Source organism: Aquila chrysaetos, chromosome 6 (genome assembly GCF_900496995.4).
Source record: "Aquila chrysaetos chrysaetos chromosome 6, bAquChr1.4, whole genome shotgun sequence".
NCBI classification, from domain to species: Eukaryota; Metazoa; Chordata; class Aves; order Accipitriformes; family Accipitridae; genus Aquila; species Aquila chrysaetos.
The window spans coordinates 42,331,955-42,353,234 of NC_044009.1; the positions used below are offsets into that span (position 1 = coordinate 42,331,955).

General features: G+C 40.6%; 1 protein-coding gene across 14 annotated transcripts in view; it reads left to right on the forward strand.

Moving 5' to 3' along the window:
• KALRN (kalirin RhoGEF kinase) overlaps positions 1-21,280 on the forward strand; it is a 532,819-nt gene that overhangs the window by 272,346 nt on the left and 239,193 nt on the right. For all 14 annotated transcript variants that reach the window (XR_005932657.1, XR_005932658.1, XR_005932659.1 and 11 more), the window contains exon 10: positions 15,074-15,196. Coding sequence is in view for 11 of the 14 variants with exons in the window: in XM_030018367.2 (XP_029874227.2) it covers positions 15,074-15,196 (123 nt within the window). In the remaining 3 variants the exon portion in view is untranslated. The remainder of the gene's footprint in view (positions 1-15,073; positions 15,197-21,280) is intronic.

The window sequence follows — 21,280 nt, forward strand, 5'->3', positions numbered from 1 at the left end:
TTTAAAAGACAAGAGATCCTAGAAAAGTCCCTGATGGAGAATAGCCACTCCTGGCATTCAGGGCACTTGTTTCATCCTTGTTCTCCTGCTTCTCCTTCCCCACATGGTTTGCACTGTCATATTTTGCCTCTAGTCCCAAATCAGGTGAGAGCCCTATGGGGGAAAGGTTATGTTTTCCTTGATGTTGGCATGATGCTGAGCCCCAAAGGGCTGTGACCCTGGCAGGGGTGTTCAAGACTACTGCAGCGTTGTGCCATCCTGGTGAGTTTTTCTGTTATGGGGATGAGACTATGTACCAAGACCCATTTGTCCCAGTTGGGATTTGTTGTCTTACTAAACCTGTCTTTGCTGTGTGCTGTGATCGTAAGCCTTGTTAAACCAAGATGATTAAATCATCTGCTCCCAACAGTAACCTAAAGCGCTTTATTTAATATCCTGGTCAATCAGCAGTTTTCTCCATGGTGAAGCAGACAACTCAAGCACAGTGGGGAGTGCCTATATGGGGCCTGGAGCATAGTGCTTGCATTGAAGACTACTCTGTTGTAAAGCTCATCCTTGCTTTATCAGTCCTTTCTAATTGTTAATTGCCTTTAAACATCTTGTTTAAACTAGTAAGAGTTTAGGTGGGTTGATACTATCAAAATGTAGACGGTACTGTCTAAATTAGCAGAGCAATCTCAGGTTAGTACAGTGGTAGCAGTTCCAGTCACCCAGAGCACTGAAATTAGGAACCAGCCATGTAGGTTGCTCTTTTCCTGCTGAGCAGATGAGAAGTGTATTCCCAAGGTAGGTGCCCACCTGACTTACCATTATACTATTATACGTCTGCCTACACTAACACCATGATGCTCTGGTTACAGCTGGAGCTAAAAACATGTAGTAAATGTGTTCAGGGTTTATTTCATGTTTTTTTTCCTGAGTGTTCAGTGGCTACCATTGTGTCACAGTCCACTCGGTGGACTCGTGATGGTTCGTTTGCTACGATCTCGAAAGTGCAAAATTAAGGTGACCAACACCAAAGGGGATAGCAGTAATCACACAGTAAAACTTTATTGTATTGCCTGTGAAGAGGCACGCGATAGTTAGAGATGGGTGAGAGAAAGGAGAAAAGTAAAGTTAAGTTTAGAAAGAGCAGGAAAAGAGGTTATAGCTACCACCGCTGATCTCAAGACGTCCTAACGGTCCCGGGTCCAGCTAATGCTGCGTCATCGATCGTCGTGGTCCTTGGTGGGGAAGCTTCAAATTCCCATTGTTCAGAAGTCATCTTTTATGCTTAGTAACACACCTTGCTCCACCTCTGCCTCAGGAGTCTCCGCCCTTCTCAGAATACAATTATCATATCTCCGCCCTTCTCGAGCAAGGCTATCACGCAGGCGCAGGGTCGGTGTCTGAGGCGTGGCAAGTCTTGGAGGTGGGTAGCCTTCGACCAGGAGGTGTGTTTTGGTATTATAATGAAGCAAAGTTCGTCTAGAGTTCATGATTTCTTCATCGATGTTATGGCAACAGGTGCAATCCATCCTTTTTGACAGTAGCTATGCGGTTATCTCTAGCGGCTCTAGCCAGGTACCTTCCAGGAGCCTTGTACCGCACATTCTGTCCTTGGGATTGGCCGCTGCGCTCCAAACAGGCCGTTGTCAGGTAATGTACTGTTCATGTTCCTGATGACAATGTTGAGACAATGCTGATTTTCTGACCGACTCTTACACATTGAACGTTTAATGGCAGCAGTAATGATATCATTATCTTAGTCTGACACTTATTTATCAGTGGATCTCTTTCTTTGTTTTACAGACAGAGAAACTGAGGCACTGAAAGGGGCTATAAAGCAGATTGGGGTTGGAACTGTGAAGAACAGTCCTTTTTTCTTTTTCTGAATTTTTATCCACTCTGTCTTAGTTTTGTTTCCTCTCTTGAGGCCCATAGGCACATCTGTCACTGGCAGAGTTAAAACCAATTGCTCTATTTACATACCTGAGGATTATGTACTTTTCTAAAGAGTTCATGTACCTCCTTTTTTCCCTCCTGTGTACTTGCTGTATTTTTGGGGGGCTTTTTACATTTTAGACACTCCCACTGAGAAAAAAAAATGAAGCAAACATATGCAAGGAAAGTGCATATGACTTCACAAGCCACAAAGAGCCACACTTTCAAATGCACAAATTTCTCTATAGGATCAGAACGCTTTTCCTCACAAACATGAAGACCAATACTGTGATGCTGTGTTCACAAACATGAAAATTAGCTGTGGTGATAGGTGTCATTAGTAACAACTTGGAGGTCAACACTTTATTAATCTAAATCAGAGCTGCCAATCAGAAATCTAAATCAGCTGGGTCCTGCAGGTGTCTCTACTTACTATCAGGTCGGCAAATGCTGTTTTTCTGTTGGCCTGATGCCAGAGAAGCAAAATAGAGAGTTACTAGAGGTAGGAGGAAACACACGATGCTAAATAATTATTTGAGAAATTAAAAAACCCCCTACTACACATGGTCACAGCATAGTCTGAGTATTGTTAACTCAGCATGAAAGAGGTTTCTAATAATTAGGATATTGTTTCATCTATTGGTGCTTAAGAGCTGTAGAGATCCCCTATTTCAGTGCACGTGAGGAAGAAGCTGGGTCAGACATTGAGCATGCTCAGGTATTTGTCTTCCTGAATGCTCCAGAGCATCAGCTAAAATGGTGGAAACAACCATAGAGGACAATGAAAGGGAGGTTTGCTTGAGCAAAAGATCAAGAGCTTTTCAGGTTGCCTTTGCTTCGGTGCCCACTCTGCCTGGGACAATGTTCTTCCTATCCTCTGTGAGAGACCTGGGACATTCTTTCAGAAAACTCTGATCATGTCCAAGCAAACAGCCTGGAAGGGGGGAGCCAGACCTAAGACTAGAGCTGGCCCCAGCCCTGACTGTCCCAGCAGTTGCACCCTGTAAAACTGATCTGAAAGGGCAAACATGGAACAAGAAATGGAGACCTGGAGAACAAGAAATTAGCCTCAGAAGGAGCAAAATCAGTGTTCCAACTAGTGCTATGGACAGCAACGACCAAAATCTTCTACATGCCCTAGGTAAGAAAATATTTCTGGTTTTCTGAATATTAGCATTGGTTAGAGACTGACAGATCTGATTAGTTGTATTGCAAATTCATCATACTACAGCTAAGTGCCAGGTATGATTCCTGAGTGTTGGAAAAAAGACTCACAAACAGCAACACCAGCAGCATAACTGCAAAAGAAATAATCTACCTGCCAGCCTTGAGAAGCCTCATGCAGAGCACAGCAGCATCTGATACACAGCACATTTTCTGTGTCTTCTACAGAAGGAACATGCACAAATGTGGTTATTTATAGCTTCTCCACCCACACACAGCTTTGAAACTTGCTCTAAAAGAAGTTTAGCACTTAAAGAATACAACAGAGTTTTTAACCTGAAGATTTCTTTTTTTCTTTTTTGATTTTCTTAAAAACAATATTCTGGGAACATTAGTAACAATCCAGGCATTAAGGAAGGAACATTAGTTCTTCATTTGTCTGTCTATTGTTCTCTTACTTGGAATGTTTTTAGAGAGGCAGTTGCCAAATTTTATCAAGTAAAATATTTAATCATGAAAATGAAAGATAAGTGGGATACATTTGATGAATGGGAACTTTACCAAAGGAAAACAATGTTAAGTTGAAAGAAGTTCTTTCTCAGGGTAAGAGAGGCGTGTGTATTCCCACTCCATTTTGTGGAGCTTGCACCCTAGATGACAGCATTTAGTGAAGGAACAGATTGGGCCTCTGTGACTTCAGCCAATGCCCAGAGGAAATGGGCAAGTACTGCTCTCAAAATGCCCAGCCTACACCCAGCCAACTCTGCCAAAGCCCTGAATTGAACGTGCTGTTCCCAAGAGAGAGACATGACTAAATCCTGCATCTCACTAATTACTAAGGCTGGGATCAGGTCTTTTCTTTACATGGTGTGAAGGTGGATGGGGCCCGAACACACCACATTTTCACTCTTCTCCAAATGCATGTCGGTTTTAAACCATCATAATATATTTATAGATGTGAAGAACTGTACAAGTACATAATAGACATCTGCAGAAAGCAGACATGAGGATATTTTTGCCATATAAGCCTGTGAAAAGGTAGAGTTAAGTTGGAGCAGCTGTGTGGGAGACCATGCACACCTCATCATTGCATGAAGTGAGCAGCCATATTGCCCATGGAAGAGTGGCATATCTGGGAGCAGACTATTGTACAGGTCTATAGGTCTACAGTAATGTGAAAGCTCTTTGAGGGGGGTGAGGAATGGAAGAGCAATACTACTGCAAGTTAAGTCCTGAATCAGCAAGTCACCATGAACTTCTGAGACTGCTAGAAAACTTGACAACAGTCTTGTTGGTGCTCAGGCCATTGCTATGGGAGATATTTAGGGTGTCTTCACTTACTCATACTGTTAATTCTGGAGCCCTTTCATAACTCTTTTTGCATACTTTTGCAACAGAAGCTGCTAAGAAGTGGGTAGCCAGGGGGAGTTGTTATTCTGTAGTGATTTCCACTGCAGAAGCTGTTGATGAACAAGGATCCTGCTGCAGAGACTGTCTTGTCTGGACAAACTCTTACAGTCCTGTTTCCAGATGGGCTTGTAGGGTAGCTGTGGGTGCTAGAAGCAGTGAGGAATCTGAAGAAGACTATGTGCATGTATTTTTGTATAGTGAGGACTCTCCCGACACTCTTCTAAATTGGTGGACGCATGTGTCTCAGTAGTTGTATAATTTACTCAGATGCGTTCACTAGTATCAGCTGTACTTTGCAAGGCTGTCCCTGCTGCAAAGAACAGAACATGGATGTTCTGCTTTTGGCAAACTGGTGGGTTTTTTAACTACAGAGGTTAGATTTTTGTTGTTAAAATGAGAAATTGGGAAGAGGTGAAACTTTCACATAATGTCCAGGAAGCTCATAAAACCACCTACAATCTGATTTCATGGGGAATTCTTTTTTTGGTTGAATGTAGACAAGGGAATAAAGGAAGTTTTTTAAATGTTGTAATTGGCTCTGTGTTTAATTCCCCTCATTAATTTAGTTGCAGTATGCAGCCAAACACTGATAGGTCTGTAAGGTTGTTTTTCCCTCCAAGGGTAAATGGCACTGCATGTTTTTTCTTTTGAAAAGACCTATTTAATTATGTGGTGGTATTTGGAATAACTACAATTAGAGAGGAAAAGCAGAGAGTGATTAAAAAATCATACTTAATAGCAGCTGCATTAGTTCTCTGGTTTTTGAAAGAGACCCAGGCACAGTTGAGTACATATATGCCACACAGAGGAGTTGTGGTGAAAAGGCAAAATGGAGGTGACAAATTTTTGACTGACTTCAGGGAAGGTTGTCTATTGTAGCATTTTAAGAGATATCTTCTTTGAGAAAGGACTGAAGAAGTATCAGAATTAATCTTTCTTGTCCAATCCTCAGACTATGTTAATGAGTGTAGCTCTGTTCACTCAATTCCACCTCTTCTTTAAAAAAAAACAAAACCAACAAACCCCCGAAACCTCAGATTGCTTGGCCAGTTATAGCGGGATACACTGATTAGGTCTCAAGCCAGTTTGAAAGAAGCGACTCTTATGACTGACTGTCTGAGCTGAATTAAATACAGAAGAACTTGGTTGGCTGGCTATATTACTTTCTGAAGATGAATTAGTTATCACCACATGGACAGGTCAAGCTATGGTATTTCAGGATTTATAGCTATTGCTCAGCAATAGGGCATTTATACCACAGTGAATTTGGAGCAGCTTCCACCTGCCTTTAAAGCCCTGCCTTTCAGTGGATTGCCTGCTCACTTTTGCAGAGCTGCCATGATGTTGTTTACTATTTATGATATTTCAGTATGTTCCTGTATTGGAAAAGGTTCCTAGAATCCTCAACCAAATTTGGAGCCACATATTGCTAGAGGCTGCAAAAACTTAAAGGAAAAGGCAGCCTTCACTCCAAACACTTTGTCAGCCTTGCTTGTTTTGACTGTGTAAGTGTGGTTAATGTCATTTTAGAAATGAGAATGGAGGCAGGGAAGTTGAATAATTTGCTGAACTGCAGTGCTGGGCATTGAACCAAATCACTCAAATTCCAGTCTACTTTTGATATGAATTCCTTGTTGCTTTTTGCTTATTTCTTAAAACTCTTGCATAATTTGACATGCTTATCCAAAGAGAGTGAACAGAATAAGGCACTTTTCCCTTCCAGTGCTACTGAACTGCATTAGCAGAGTTGTATCTGTACATTAGGAGTGCACTTATGTGCATTAACCTATGCAGCTTGTAACATGCTGTTGTATGAACTACATTTGTTAAGAAGTTGCTAAATGGGAAGTAGAACATGGTGTTCAGGCATGTGTCCGGAGGCTCAGATTCCGCTGGATGCGTAACTAGCCACTGCCTATTAACTTTACAAACATGGGTTCTTTGATCCGTGTTTACTGAAGTCAGTTGAAACTTTGCTGTGGATTTTGGTGGGAACAAGATCTGAGCTTTACAGTCAGATATAGATGTCTCTGAAATTAAAAATAATCTCATGGGAGCCAAAGATGATGTTTCTGGTTTAAACATGAGGTGCGATTCCCCTCTTCAAAACACTGTTTTTTGAAATACTTTACTGTGTCACCAACTTAAAATTATAATGAAGAAAGAAGTGAAAAAAGGAGCTCAGTTTTTATTAAGAGATAAAAACCACAAATGAGAATGGCTGAGTTTTGTTTTGGGTTCTATTATAAACCATTAATAATAGCAGGAAAAGCCAGAGGAGAAGTTCCTTTGTATTTTGGTGTATTTTCTCAGCTAGACCTTTACTTGACATTACCCTGCTGTGACAGGGCCAGGGATAGGAGGGAAAAGAAATCTATTTTCAGCAATGATTTGGAATCCAACAAAGAAACTATATTTTAATTTAAATCAGACTTGGTGTGCATTTTATTCATGAAAGAGGATTAGGATTTATTAAGTCTCCTTGAGTTGTCATGGGTTTGGGGGGATTTTTTGTTTTTTCTTCTGATTCTCAGTGTTTGTTCTGTCTTCCTTGGTGCTGTTGCTGACACCAACTTCTCCCGGAGGGCCTGGTAGCAGGCCAGGGGTTGGGCTGCCCATGCCAGCCTGCGCAGAACAACAGTATGCAGGAGCAGATGTAATTCCAATGGACAGAAGTTGACAGTCCCACACTAGCTACTGCCTCCACCCAGACATTCAGTGGTCTCCCTGGCAAATGTGCACTCTTTACCGCTTAGAGGCCCCTTCCTTTTACCTCCCAAGAAGGGAGTAGTTTGTGAGTATCCTGAGAGCACGCCTACTTTGAATTGTGTGCTTATAAATGCATATGTGATGTGTAGCTTCTAGTTCTTCTATTGTAAGAAAAATGAATGATCTTCTGCCAAGAGATTCTCAGTCTTGTATTTGCAAATTCTAGTTCACCCAGTAAGTGTTACTAACTAGGCTTGTACAATTTTGAAGGGCTTTGACAGAAAAGATCAGGTTTTGTTGCTGGGCAGTATAACAAAACATTTACAATAAGCTTTGGGTGTAAAGTACCTATGAAAGCACGATCTGAAACATGAACCTTTTAACTACACTTCCTGGTTACAAAACGCATGGTTGGTAAAGGCAGCGTTTCAGACATGCAAGGCCTTGGAGTTACTGAGCATTTGTAATAGCAGCTACAGAAAAGGTAAAGATAAGGTTTGATTGTTGGGAGTGGAAATGGTGATGAGACTATAAAACCACAAGTTTTGAAGTACCATATGAATTACTGGTATCACACCAGAACTCTGGTTAGCCCATAGCATCTCAAGAGCAAGCAATAAAGTGCACATAGTGGCAACTTGATACTGTTTGGCTTCCTTTCACTGGCATAAGCCTAGCAGATTTTGGAGTCTCTATCCATGTGTTTAAAGTTAGGCAATGCTTATTGCCCCTATTTGAAATGGGGCCTCATTTAAAGCTGAATAAATTGGGTGTACTTCACTGGAATTGCTGTGGAATTTATTACAACTCTGCTAGAGTTACCAAAGAGTTAATCTAACCCCTTTGAGTTATGCCAGGTTTGTACTGTTTTGAGATCAAGATCTGACTCTTAACTGCTTAAAGTGTAAAATGGTATAATTTATTTTCAGTTTTCAGAGTAACCTAGTTTTAAGAGTCACTATGGCAACAACAGTGGATTTTAGAGTAACAAAGATTAATGATTCCTTTGGCCAAGGCACTGCAATGGGTCATCTCACTCAGAAGCAATGAAACTGTTCAACACGGGCCTGGGTCAAATGCAGAAGTCTGGGTGCCCCATCAGTGCTAGCAAAACATGCTGCATCTTATTGATGCTGGTTTAATCACCAGCTTACACTTCTCATCTCCTTCCTGTAGGACTAGGGGCAGGGTTCAGTGACTGGTGTATTTGAGCAAGCCTCTGTGTTCCGGCTGCCCAGGGAAGTGGTTAAGTCACCATCCCTGGAGATATTTAAAAGATGTGTGGATGTGGTACTTAGGGACATAGAATCATAGAATCATTTAGGTTGGAAAAGACCTTCAAGATCATCGAGTCCAACCATCATCCATGCCCACTAAACCATGTTCTGGAGTACCCCGTCTACTCGCTTTTTTAATACCTCCAGGGTTGGTGACTCAACCACTTCCCTGGGCAGCCTATTCCAATGTCTGACAACCCTCTCAGTAAAAAAAATTTTCCTAATATCTAACCTAAATCTCCCTTGCTGCAACTTGAGGCCATTTCCTCTTGTCCTGTCACCAGCCACCTGACAGAAGAGACCAGCACCCACCTCAATACAACCCCCCCTTCAGGTAGCTGTAGAGAGCGATAAGGTCTCCCCTCAGCCTCTTCTTCTCTAGACTAAACAGCCCCAGCTCCCTCAGCCGCTCCTCATAAGACTTGTGCTCCAGGCCCCTCACCAACTTGGTTGCCCTTCTCTGGACACGCTCCAGCACCTCAATGTCTTTCCTGTAGTGAGGGGCCCAAAACTGAACACAGGACTCGAGGTGCGGCCTCACCAGTGCCGAGTACAGGGGAACAACCACCTCCCTGCTCCTGCTGGCCACACTATTTCTGATACGGGCCAGGATGCCATTGGCCTTCTTGGCCACCTGGGCACACTGCCGGCTCCTATTCAGGCGGCTGTCGACCAGCACCCCCAGGTCTTTGTCTGCTGGGCAGCTTTCCAGCCACTCTTCCCCAAGCCTGTAGCACTGCATGGGGTTGCTGTACTGAAGTGCAGGACCCGGCACTTGGCCTTGTTGAACTTCATACGACTGGCCTCAGCCCATCAATCCAGCCTGTCCAGATCTCTTTGTAGAGCCTCCCTACCCTCAAGCAGATCGACCCTGACATGGTTTAGTGGTGGACTCGGCAGTGTTAGGTTAATGGTTGGACTCGATGATCTTAAAGGTCCTTTCCAACCTAAAGGATTCTATGATTCTTGTGCAAGTCATTCTCATTTAATCTTCATTCATTGCTGCTAAAAGAAACACAATTTAAAAGATGTGAAAATGCAGAAGTTTTTCAACTAACTTCAACGACAGATATTGTTTGTTAAAGTAATGGGTTTACTACTCCTTTTACATTTTGTATTCATGTAAAATGGGAGCAGAGCATGGGGACTTGCTAGGAAAGAGTTGGTTCTCAAGGAGATTTTAATTTAAAGTCAGATAAAGTTACGAGGTGCTTCTTAGTGTTCACATTTACTGATTAGGAAAGATACCTACAGAAAGAGGCTTCATTTTCAAAGAGCTACATTGAAAATCCTGCCCTTTAAAAATAGTGCCCATTGCTTTTTTTTTAAATTTAAAAATCAAATTAACTTTTTAAGCTATTAAAAGAATTGACCTTAACTGCACTAATGCAATCATCTTGCCATACTCCTATCATACAAATTAGCCTAGAGGAAGAGCAATTATCATCGCTGAACTTTGCTTAATTATTGCCTGATTGCTTCTTCAACCTTCTTCCTTTAAAACCATTCTTCTATTTCTTTCTTCCCGTGTTTTCTTACCTTGTTCCGTACAAACTACCACCATTCCCTGCAAATGGACTCTCAAGTACATTTTTCCCTGACCTCACTGGGGCAGTATTTATTTTGCCAGTTTAGGAGTGCCATAGGTCTTAGACTTCCATAGGCAAGAGTTCTATCATCAGTGACCTGGCTTTGCTGCTTATTTTGTTGGGAGTGTAATTGTGCCCCTGGGAAGATAAGGAGACAGGACATGCACATCATGATAGAAACAAAGTAATGTTCCTACCACTTTTGATCTTAAACTAGGTGAAACAAAAAAAGTGATATGCTAGATGAATTTAAAAAAGAGATATTTACATCTTTTTAACACACCTGTGTATCCTGCAGCATTCCTACTAATAAATGTTGCTGACATCAGATGTGCTTCTTGAGCATTTGGTATAATTCTCCTTCTGTTAATGGGCTCCTAGCAAACATTTCATGCTTTTGAGCCTGATGCTGTATAAACTTTTACTAGCTGGGAATTAAACACAGAGAATTTTTCCATCCAGAAAAGAAAGGGAGCCTCCTTCTCACCTCCTAGCCTCATGTGCACACTTTCTGGAGTCCCATCCAAGCTACCATCAGAGTAAACGGAGCAACTCATTTGTTTCCTTCTATGGACATCTTATGGGACTGGGCAGAGGAACAGCAGAAACAGATACCCCAATCAACTCAACAAGAGTGTTTGGGTCAGTAAGGTATGGGATGGAAATTTGCCACAGGTGAAGGTAAAATACCAAGACTATTATACTCCAGTCCTTTCAGGAGATGTCTGTGAGTTACAACATTTCCTAGGTGATTCCAGAGGCAGCTTCACCAGTGCTTGGAGATGTGCCTTGAAGTTTGAACTCAGCTATGTTTTTATTAATGTAGTATTATCTAATGGACAGCAGCCTGGATTGGAAAATGCTGCCTACATGGGGAGTGTGTCCACACAGTGCTTGGCCTGTATTTAAACTGCAAGTCAGGCAGGATCAGGCTTTACTGTCCTAGGAGCTACAAAGCAGGAGGGAGGTCCTGGCCCCTTGTCCAGAGTAGCTTTCAAACTAGTGGAAGTATGGTAGTAAATGCATACTAGAAAGAGAGTTGGCATATACTGGAGTTAAAAAATATATTTTATGTTTCAAGAAACACCTCAGATGATGGATCTACCTGTAGCACAGTATTTTCATTCCAAAGAATTCATGACTTACAGCCTTTTTCTAGCTGTTTTAAGAAAAAAATAGCTTGGCAATAAAGGACAATTTGAAGATGTAATTTGGAAAACACTCAGCTGCATTTTTAACAGCATCTTCAAGCTGTTTATGTTTTTAAGAAGTAATTAAATTATTTGAAGTAAGTCACTGTAACTTCAATGGCTAACTGTATCTCAGGATGTTAATTTTTGGCAGTAGTGGAAATTATACAGTCTGTGCTCTCGTTTAAAATGTTAAATGTTTATCTTGAATTATTACACAGTTATGCTAGTTCTAAAGATATTTTCTTTCTTCAGGGTAAGGGAGAATGTCCCCAAACATGCTGACAGGTAGATGTTTACAAGTGCTGGTGATTTCAGGTTTAATTGTGACCTTTCAGAGTTGTTCCTGCATTTGCCACAGACTAATTGCTCAACATTTCTCATTGTTTGCACTGGGGAGTAAGTGCTTTATATCCATCCAGATTTATGTTCTTGCTGTTGCTTTGCTCACTCAATTATTCCATACCTCAGCTCCTCATTTAGTGCAAACTTTCTGTGCCTTGTATGACGGAAACAAAGATGTGATATTTCTCCCTGTTTGCAAATTATTGTGAGCTTATGTCGCAGGTGGCAAATGCTTTATATAAGGAAAAACATATTAGCTGCTCGTATAAATGCTGAGGATTCTTTTGATAGTTAGGCCTATCAGATTATCAGAGACTCATGCTAACATCCTGTGTTCTGCCAGCTTCCTGGGACACCTCAGCAATTCACTTAGTTTCTTAACATATATTTTCCTCCCCTCCCTCCCCCCGCATTCTATGCAAAATTAAATTATAGCATTCATGTACTTCACAGAATGGTTGTGAAAACAAATGCATTGAAGACTGGAGTGGTCAAATATGTTAACACAGGTTTCAGAGCCACAGAAAATGCTGTTAAGCAAATTATTCTTTAAAAAGTTGTGATTTGTTTCTTGCGGGAATCGTGGCAGAAGTAGAGTCTATGGAACAATTTGAACCAGACCTTTTTAAAGAGCAGATAGGGTCTGTGAAATCTAAGACATGGCACTCTAAGCAGAGAAATGGCACAGGAAAGAAGTAGTCAAATAGGGTGTTACAGCCAGTGTCATTAGTGGATGGTTTAAAGAATTTTTTTTTTATCTTGTCTGCTTGCATAGTGTTGATTTATTAAGTGGATATACAATTTTGTCACCTCAAGGGGTATTTTGTATCTAATGTTATCAACTAAAGGATTTGGAAACCTAATCAATACCTGCATAGATGACTTCAGAGGGAAGCTTTCATGTTACAGGAAGGATTTGGTGAATCACCAGATGGTGCCCTTCTGTGTCAGGCAGTATGGAATAACTGCCCAAATCCAACATGAGACTTTGCTGCAAGAGTTGCCAGCTTTTGGATAAGTCCTGGAACAAAGGTTTATTCTCTGTGGACTAATGTTCTAGCACTTTGTTTGGTTGGATTTTTTTATTGAGAGCAAAGTATCCGTGTTTTGACCAGTACTCTGGCCTAGATTCATTATCTTTGTTTAAAGTGGGTATCGTACGTTGTATTTCTTATTCTGAATTGAAGCATGTAACGAAACATCCGTTTATAAAATAGAAGAGGCAATCTCTGTCAACAGTCATCTAACAGTAACTAAAGCAGCCTAATATAACATTGGTTGGGATAAAAATTTTATTATTATGTGATTACTACTTTAGTGCTATAAGCATGTAAAAGTTATTAGAATAGTTTGCTGTAGAATTACAGTGAGTGGCTATCAAATACTAATAAATAGAAAGCACATACTGCATACTAACTTCATATGAAACATTGTTTAAATTACAGCCATTTGCCATTTAAAAAAAAATATTTAAAAAATTAGGCCTCATTAGATGAGGTTTTTTTCAAAATTGACTTTTGATCTGGTTCCATTTTTAATAGATAAGTTGAAAACTCCTGACAAGAGGAAAGAGGATGTTAATGGAATTATTTACACACTGTTAATGACACGAATGCTAGAAGGCTACCCTCCAATAATTAATGTTATTAGAAATTATATACAGATTCCTGGTCAAGAATATATTGCAGAAAAGCTCTTATCAGACCAGCTGACTCATGGCTGTCAAACAGTTTGAAGGAATGTATTTGGGATTCTCTACCCAGAGCAAAAGGGAGACAAAACGATCAGAGAAAGGGAAGGAGGAAGTGATGACTGAACTACCAGCACACCTGGTCCTGCTTCCTCATCCCCACAGTGACACTTGCGCCAAATATGTGTTGTCCCTGAAGGACATCAAGTGCTTTGATACCCCATTTTGTGAAATTATTTGTACTCTGTGGATGAAAATTACCTTGAAAGCACAAAATATTAATTAAAAAATCGCTTTTTCCCAGCAAAGAAATAGGGTTGAGAAATAAGTATATGTGTATAAAGCTTTGTTTGTACTTGGAACGTCTTACAAAAATATGTTTGGGATCTACAGTACAGAAAAGACTCAAAGGCCAGGTGGTTTAGATTCTGTACAACCAAGCCATGAAATACCTTTACTTGCCTGAAATAAAAAAAAAAAAAAAAAAAAAAATCACATCTTCCATTTTTCCAGTCTTAGGTTACTAGCCTTAGTCAATATCTGCTCATTTATCAGCCCCACACAAGACAAGCGGCCTCTCACACAACAGCTCTCTCCTGGTACCAGAGCCCTTCTCAGGCCAAGCTGCCATGAGTTGCAAGGCAGCCTGCAGTCCCTGCCCAGTGTCACTGGGGCCCATGCTTGCTCCTTGCACCCCAGCACTGCGAAAAGAAAGGATGCAGCTCTGAGGCCTTTTGCTGGTAGTATCACTATCCTGGGGATGCTTGTGGTGTCTTCTCCTTTCAGTGTGGCAGAAATAGCAGGTGTTTGCTAGTCCATTAGCATCAGTAGCAGTGAGGATCAACAACTCACTGCGATTGCAGGGCTCCTTGCTGAATGAAGTCCTAGCTACTTACACAAATACGAGTACTGATCTAGTACTATTTATTCTTTTAGCTTCTGTGTATTGGGAAAGAGATGTAGAAAGGGTGGAGATCACATCCTGAAATTTCGCAAGCTCATATTGTCAAGTTAATTTTTTTTCCCAGCTTTTAGTAGAACCCGAACAGATTTGATCTAAATTTTAGCACCAGTGTTATTGTGAGGAGGAGCTCCAAATGGATGGTGCTCATACAGTTGATCTATTTTTAAAAGAAAATCCTCTTTAACTCTTAGAATATCAGATTTGCCACTCTACTTTTCCATAAGGATCAGTTATATTTGGAACTGAAAACCTGAGAGACTTGGAGGGTGCACACTGTCGATATTTTATGGCCTACTGTGAAGGATCCTGAACCTTTTCATTCTAGTTACTCTGACAATGCTTTCTCCCCACATCAAATTAAATTTTAATTGATCCCTCCATCATGCTTTTGGAATCACTTAAGATGCTTCCCATTGAGATCTGCTGTTTATGTGAAATCAGCTATCACTGGTTTTCACTTTACTCAAGGAGCTCTTAAGAGGAGGATACTTGCTGTAAAGGATTCCAGGTTTCTGATTCCTGTTCCTCAAAATTCATTTATATGAAAGTAAATATTTAATATCTGCCAGGCCTAAATAACTAAGCTACACTTCAAAATAAATTGAGTAGTAAAAATCCAATAATTCTAACTGACCAGTAACTTCTATAAACATGTATCTTCTATCCAGTTGGAATGGACTTTGACAGATCTGCATGTGTTTAGCCATAGCAAGCACAAAGCAATACCTCTGCAGCTGTTTTATCCTCACCTTGAGAATTTCTCTGTGCTGCTGAGACAGGAGAGGTAATTGAATGTTCTTCTTTTCTGGCAGGTACTGGACTGGATTGAAAATCACGGGGAAGCCTTTCTGAGTAAACATACAGGAGTGGGGAAGTCTCTACACAGAGCACGCGCACTGCAGAAAAGACATGATGATTTTGAAGAGGTAGCACAGGTAAGAGTCTGAATCAGACACTTCTGCTTTCTGGCTTGATTTTTGTTACTCCTCTTGTATATTTAGAAAAAAACTATTGCTGTTTTGGGTCACACTGCTCTCTTCAAACATTTGAAGCTGACTGCAATCCTGTCTCACAGGTCTGAAAGTTAGCATGCGCACTGCAGAGCATGGTAGCAGCAGGACTTAGAATCAGGAAATCACCACATTGGGTTAATGGGGGGTCTCAAAGCCTATGAGAAATTGCAAGCAGTTTACGGGACAGTAGTGCAAACTGTTGGGACATAGAGGAGGATGGTTACAAGCCAGAGCAATAGAAAAATCAATTGTAACTCCTACAGTGGACACCGAGGACCTTGAGAATAAGGTGGAAAGCAGCAGCTAGTAAAGAAGCAGGGGAAACACTAGAGTGTGTTTGCAGTAAGGGCAACTACCCTTCCACTCTTTCCGAGAGTACAATGGATTATGTGGAAGGTTTTTTGTTTGGTTTGGACAGGCAATCATTACAGGTAGACATTTTTTTTATTATTATTAAGAATTTTCCTCATAGCACAGTGTAAGCAAGGCTTTTCCAGGTATTTTGGTATGAAGCCAAAAGCTTATAACTTTTCCTCAAAGCATGGTCATAGTAGATGTTTAAACATACATCCTGTCTTTATTTATAGTATTTAAAAGAAAGAGGACCTTTGAAAGTTCTTCCAGGGGCTGAATAGCTTTTTTTTTTTTTTTTTTAAAGTATCTTACAGCCAGAAATTATCCAGTCTCAGCTCTGGCTGTCATATCATGTTACACCTGTTTGTTTTAGATTTGAAGCATCCTCTATCAGAAATTGATCTTCTGTAAAGGTACTTCTGCTTTGGGTATTTCAGATAAAATCCTGATTATCTATGTAAAGCAGAATGTCTCAAATTCTTCGTCTTCCTGATGCACACAAGGCAGGTTATTTCTCAAATATTTCACTGTGGCATAAGAAAAAAATATATTAGACTTTAGTTTTGTTTTTCTGTAGTACCCTTCTCATGTGCTGGCCTAGTTTAGTTTAAGATGTTTCTGGCAGCAGGGACATAGCTCTTTCACTGTGCCCTCAGGGAAGCTATTTCACTGCCTTATGGCAGCTACTGGCTAGATTTTTTTTTTTTTTCCCCCCTCTCCCTCAATTTATATTTCTCTCAGTCTTCCCCCCCACCTTGTTTATATCCCTTTAGTCTCTCTTAAGGAGATAAATGCCAGGAAAGGAGATGAATTAACAACCTTGAAATATCTGTAGAATGTTAGAATGTCTTCTCCTATGTACCTCTTAACCATGTTAAACATATTTAATTCTGCTAGCATATTCTTATTAACCAATCCCTTAAATATCTTCTGTTACCTATTTCTTTGGATCCATTCAGTTTGCCAACAACCTTCTTTTAATTAGATGCTCAGCTCTTGATGGAATATTCTATTGCTTGGCTTGCTAGTGAACTTCAGTGTTAGCTTTCAGCTGTGATGGGATGCCTTTGCACACCATTGACAAATCACACAGCCTGAAACCAGCAGTTCCTGATTGGTGGGCCTCTAAAATTTCATGGGACCTCCTGTGGATTTAAACCTTCTGGTAATAGGCTTGAATTTCTAGAATTACCTTTTGCAAATTTATTAAAGTGGACCTTAGGCTGGAGGTTGCAAACCACGGTTCTACAAGGCCTCGTCCAAAAGCACAAGTTAGTGGGAGTTTTCATCCAGAAATCAACATTAGGTGCCTTTCCAGAAGATGTACTTGAGTCAGCTGTTACTGGATGCAATACTGGGCTAATGAATGAAAATGAAGATAATGTAATATACAGGAGCTGAAAGTAGGTGATTTAATGTCCTTTGTGGCATTAATATTTTCTAAATCTCCCTTCTCTATGATACATTTAGCTTCATAATTCCAGTTATTTCTCATATTTCTGGATCACAGTTAGCTTATTTTTTTCCTTTTTACCTCCTCTTTGAGTAGTACTTCACTGGAGATGTAGGAAACAAATGACGAACATGTGAGAAAAGACAGAAAAATAACATGGTCTTGACAATAGAGATGAGAGCAAGCTGCGTAGCTGTCTGGACATGGAAACAACAGCTCATTTATGGCTTGCTCCACTGGATGATGTAATTTGGAGATACACCCCCTCATCAGGGTTTAGGAACCTTACAGATGTGCAGCTTGCATATGTAGGTACTAGGGTAAGTCAGAATAGAATTATTTCACTTAAGACTTTTCCAGCCCCTCTGTTAGTCCTCCTTCTGTACTATTTCAGCATGTCTTGTCTGTGAATAACTTCAGACATGTTTCCATTCACTTCATGAGGCCAAATTCAGAACAAAGAACGTATGACTCTAGTTCTCTGGATGACCAAATGTGTTCAAATGAAGGTGGGTGTTTGGGAGGATGATGGAGAGGAAAAAGAAAAGTATAGTTTGCATGGGTATAGAATCTCTTAGGTTCCTCTGAATCTGATTCTTTTATGTCTTATGTGATAGCATCAATGAGCATCTCATTGCTCTGCCTGGACAATTGTGAACAGTCATGATCAGTCCTGCACTCCGAGTATGAAGTTTATGGTGCTTCCTAATTAGAAATAACTGACACAAGTCGAACCTGGTTACTTCCCCCTTGGCTTTGACAGGAATAGTTTCCTCTGGTGCATTCACATCAGAATACCACTGCTAATTTATGAGGCCTGTCTGACACTGGAATGTGGTGCTGGCTAATGGACATGGGGACATGCACTGAGGGGAAGTGAAAGGAATCTCAGGCTTTATCCGAGGTCAAGGACTTAAGAATATAATACTTTCTGCTTTGGTAAGAGTAATAGTGAGGCTAAGAGGGGAGGCCATAAATTTATCACACCTGGAGTTCTCCTGCAGAAGCTTCTAGTGAGGTCGATTTTGTGGTTGGGGAATAAATCACCTCCCCACTCTGATTATGACCAGTTTTTATTCTTCCTAACTCCCTTCTTGATGCGTAACTCCTTAGAGTTGTTTGGTAATTAATTCAAACTTAAGTTTAATTATTTGTCATTTTCCTCAAGATAGGTAATATCTTTGCCATGTCTAGGGTGGATAACAGGCATCGCTTATTCCCAATATAGCCATATAATATAAAGCACATGTGCTAAGATTGTGAAACAAACGGATGAGTTTGTCCATTCCCCTCATCAGGATGTTAATTACTGGCATTAATGACAATAAAGAGTTGTGTTTGTTTTTCTTAAAAAATAAAGTTAAGTGTCCTACTGACATACCTGGTGAGTTGTACAGTATAAGCGATAGTATTTCCTATTGGCAGTTCTCTGAAAAAAATACTTAGCCTGCCATACAGTATAAATTTATTCTCTAAAATCTACTTTCTTTTGGCTCTGATGTATTTGTTCTTATCTCCTGTTGTTTCATGAAGGCATTTGCAAAGGTCAGACTAGAAGCAATTTTCATGAGTTTTCCTGATATTTTCAACAGTGGGCAAAACATTCACGTTTTTGAACGCTGCCTAACTGCATGTAAAGAAGAGTGGTGTATCTGGCATTGCTGTGCTGAGAAATGCTCTGATTGACTGACCTGCCAAGGCACTAGATTGAGAGGTGGAACGTGCTCCCTCTATGTCTGATTAGAAACTCCACAGATTTATAAATCTGGATGTAATGATTCAATCAGGCATGGCCCCAATAGATCACATTCCTGCATACAGCTGTGCTCAGAAAATGTCAGTGATTTTACAGTGCTGTATTGTGGGCAATAGGAAATATAATTTGGGGTCCCTTTCTCTCATAATTGCTGTTTAGACAATGCTCTGGCAATTTTTCTGGCTGTGTTTATTCTACGTGGAATGCACAGATGGCAAATGTTTGAATTTGGATTAAAAAGCCTGAGCTCCTGGGAGGGAAGTGGTGATCTTGTATATACCTGCGACTGTTTCTCAGCCAGTCCTGATACTGTTCACGGGCTGCCACCCTGAAAATGCCAACCTTAGGCACAGTGCCTACCACACAGTGAAATTTAGTAGTCAGGCATAATTGATGAGGTAGTTATCAAGATATCACCAAAGAAATACCACTCTAGATGTAGCTGCAATGTTCCTGCAATGACAGCCTCTTTGCTTGGCTGGAATTACTTTGTGCAAATCAGATAACCATAGTTCAGACAGTTATGATTGTAAATCAAAAGATAACTTCGTTTTAGACTCTCTAGCTTTTCCTTATTCAGGGTTTTTATCCTGAAAACCAGTGTGCCTTCTAACTGGAAAATTCTGTTAACTGGTTTGTGTTCCCAAAATCTCCAAACACTTCAGCACTACTGAGTTGAGCTGCATGTGTTGGAAACCCTTCTCCTATTCTCTGTATATGAAGAGAGGGGCCACAGATCATTCTCCTCCCTTCTGGCATTCCTGGCAATTGGAGTTTAAGCGGCCTTCTCAACATCCTCCTCTGCTCACAAAGAGCATCACTACATTTGTGCTGGTGCAGAATTAGGAAAGCTACTGGGAAAACTGCGCTCTCAATCCCTTGCACTCTGCTGCCACAGGACTGAGTGGTTTGGTGCTTGCAATGATCTGAAACAAGCATTTCTGTAGTCTTTCTGCATTTATGAGCTTTTCCATCAGATGTGCTGTCAAGATTTCCTATCGGGCAGGTTTATCTGCATTTTTAACATGCGAACGCCCACCACTACATATTTCAACCTGCAGATGGCACTCGCAATGCATTGTAAAAGCTCCGCTAATGGTAAACAGAGGTGATGTTTCTAATCCAAACGAACCAAACATTGTCTCCAAGTGAAATGAAGCAGAAGTGGAAGCTGGCTCGCACACTGTCCCCTTGGTGTTCTCTCACCCCTGCCAAAACCCACGTTGTTCAAGGTCACCCAGAAAAACACCACACCGGTTTTTTTTTTGTTTTTTGGTTTTTTTTTTTTTGAATGCAAAGCTGGGCTGTCCATGCTTTAGTGCAAGGTGGTGTTGTCATCTGTGTTTATGAGATAAGCTGCTCTCGGATCTGTAGAGCTGCTTTCACGGCTCTTGGGCCACATTATGGTCGCAGCTACAACTGAGTTTTGTATTTACTACATGTATGCATGTTTGCATGCAGTAGTTGGTGTTTTTTTCATGGTAATCTAAAGGCACTGATGTTTACAAGGTAAAATATCACAACTCTGGCATGCAACAAAGCACGTGTTCTGAACAGCCTTGGTTCAAAACGTGTGGACTTGTCCCTCATTATCAAACATAATAAGAAGGTTGACTGGAGGCTAAGCTATGGTCATCAAAGTTCAGGGGGTTTGTCTGTATGTCCAGTGTGGCAGCTCTTGGTTCAGGCCTTGTGACTAAAAGAGTTTTCATTTAGGTACATGGCTGGATCCTGTATTCCCGACTTTGAAAGTTTTACAGGATCCATTTTGCCAAAGTATACATGCAATGCCGTGGACTATTCTTGAATTATTACAAAGAAGGAGAGCCAGACAAAATGCAAGCAAAAATGCTGAATTTTGCAGTATGCCATTTGGGAAGCTATTCAGTTTTCCTATTCTTGGGTATCTATGCTTGCTTTTTGCCAAGACAATTTTTGGAAGATGATGATTAAACACTTGAACACTGGCTTCAAACCACCAAAGTTAACCTTATGTGTATGTATATAGTTCCTTTAAGATTCAGCTCTTCCTTTTATTCTTCTCAGGGAGGTAAATGTATTTCCCGCAAGGGAAGGCTTTCAGAGGAGACCTTGAAAGCCAAGGGCCTGTATCATCTACTAGAAATCAAAGATCAGGTGATATTCTTCATCTGTAGAAGCAATTTGTGCTCCAGTGTTCTGTCTAGAGTATTCCCTTCCTCCACTGTACTGTTTCTAAAATGCTGTCAGTTCAGAGTTTTCAAAAAGCTCTTGGAGATAAAAAGAAGTTTAAGTGTAAATATGTTGAAAAATATGATTATATTGTTTGTCATGTGAAATATCCAGTGGATTCAGTAAGAAATTCTGCAGGTAAAAATGGTATTCTGTGATCTCTCAGTCCCACATAGTTTTACTTGAACTGCTTTAAAACTATGTGAGGTAATGGAATAGTCAGGCCAAAACT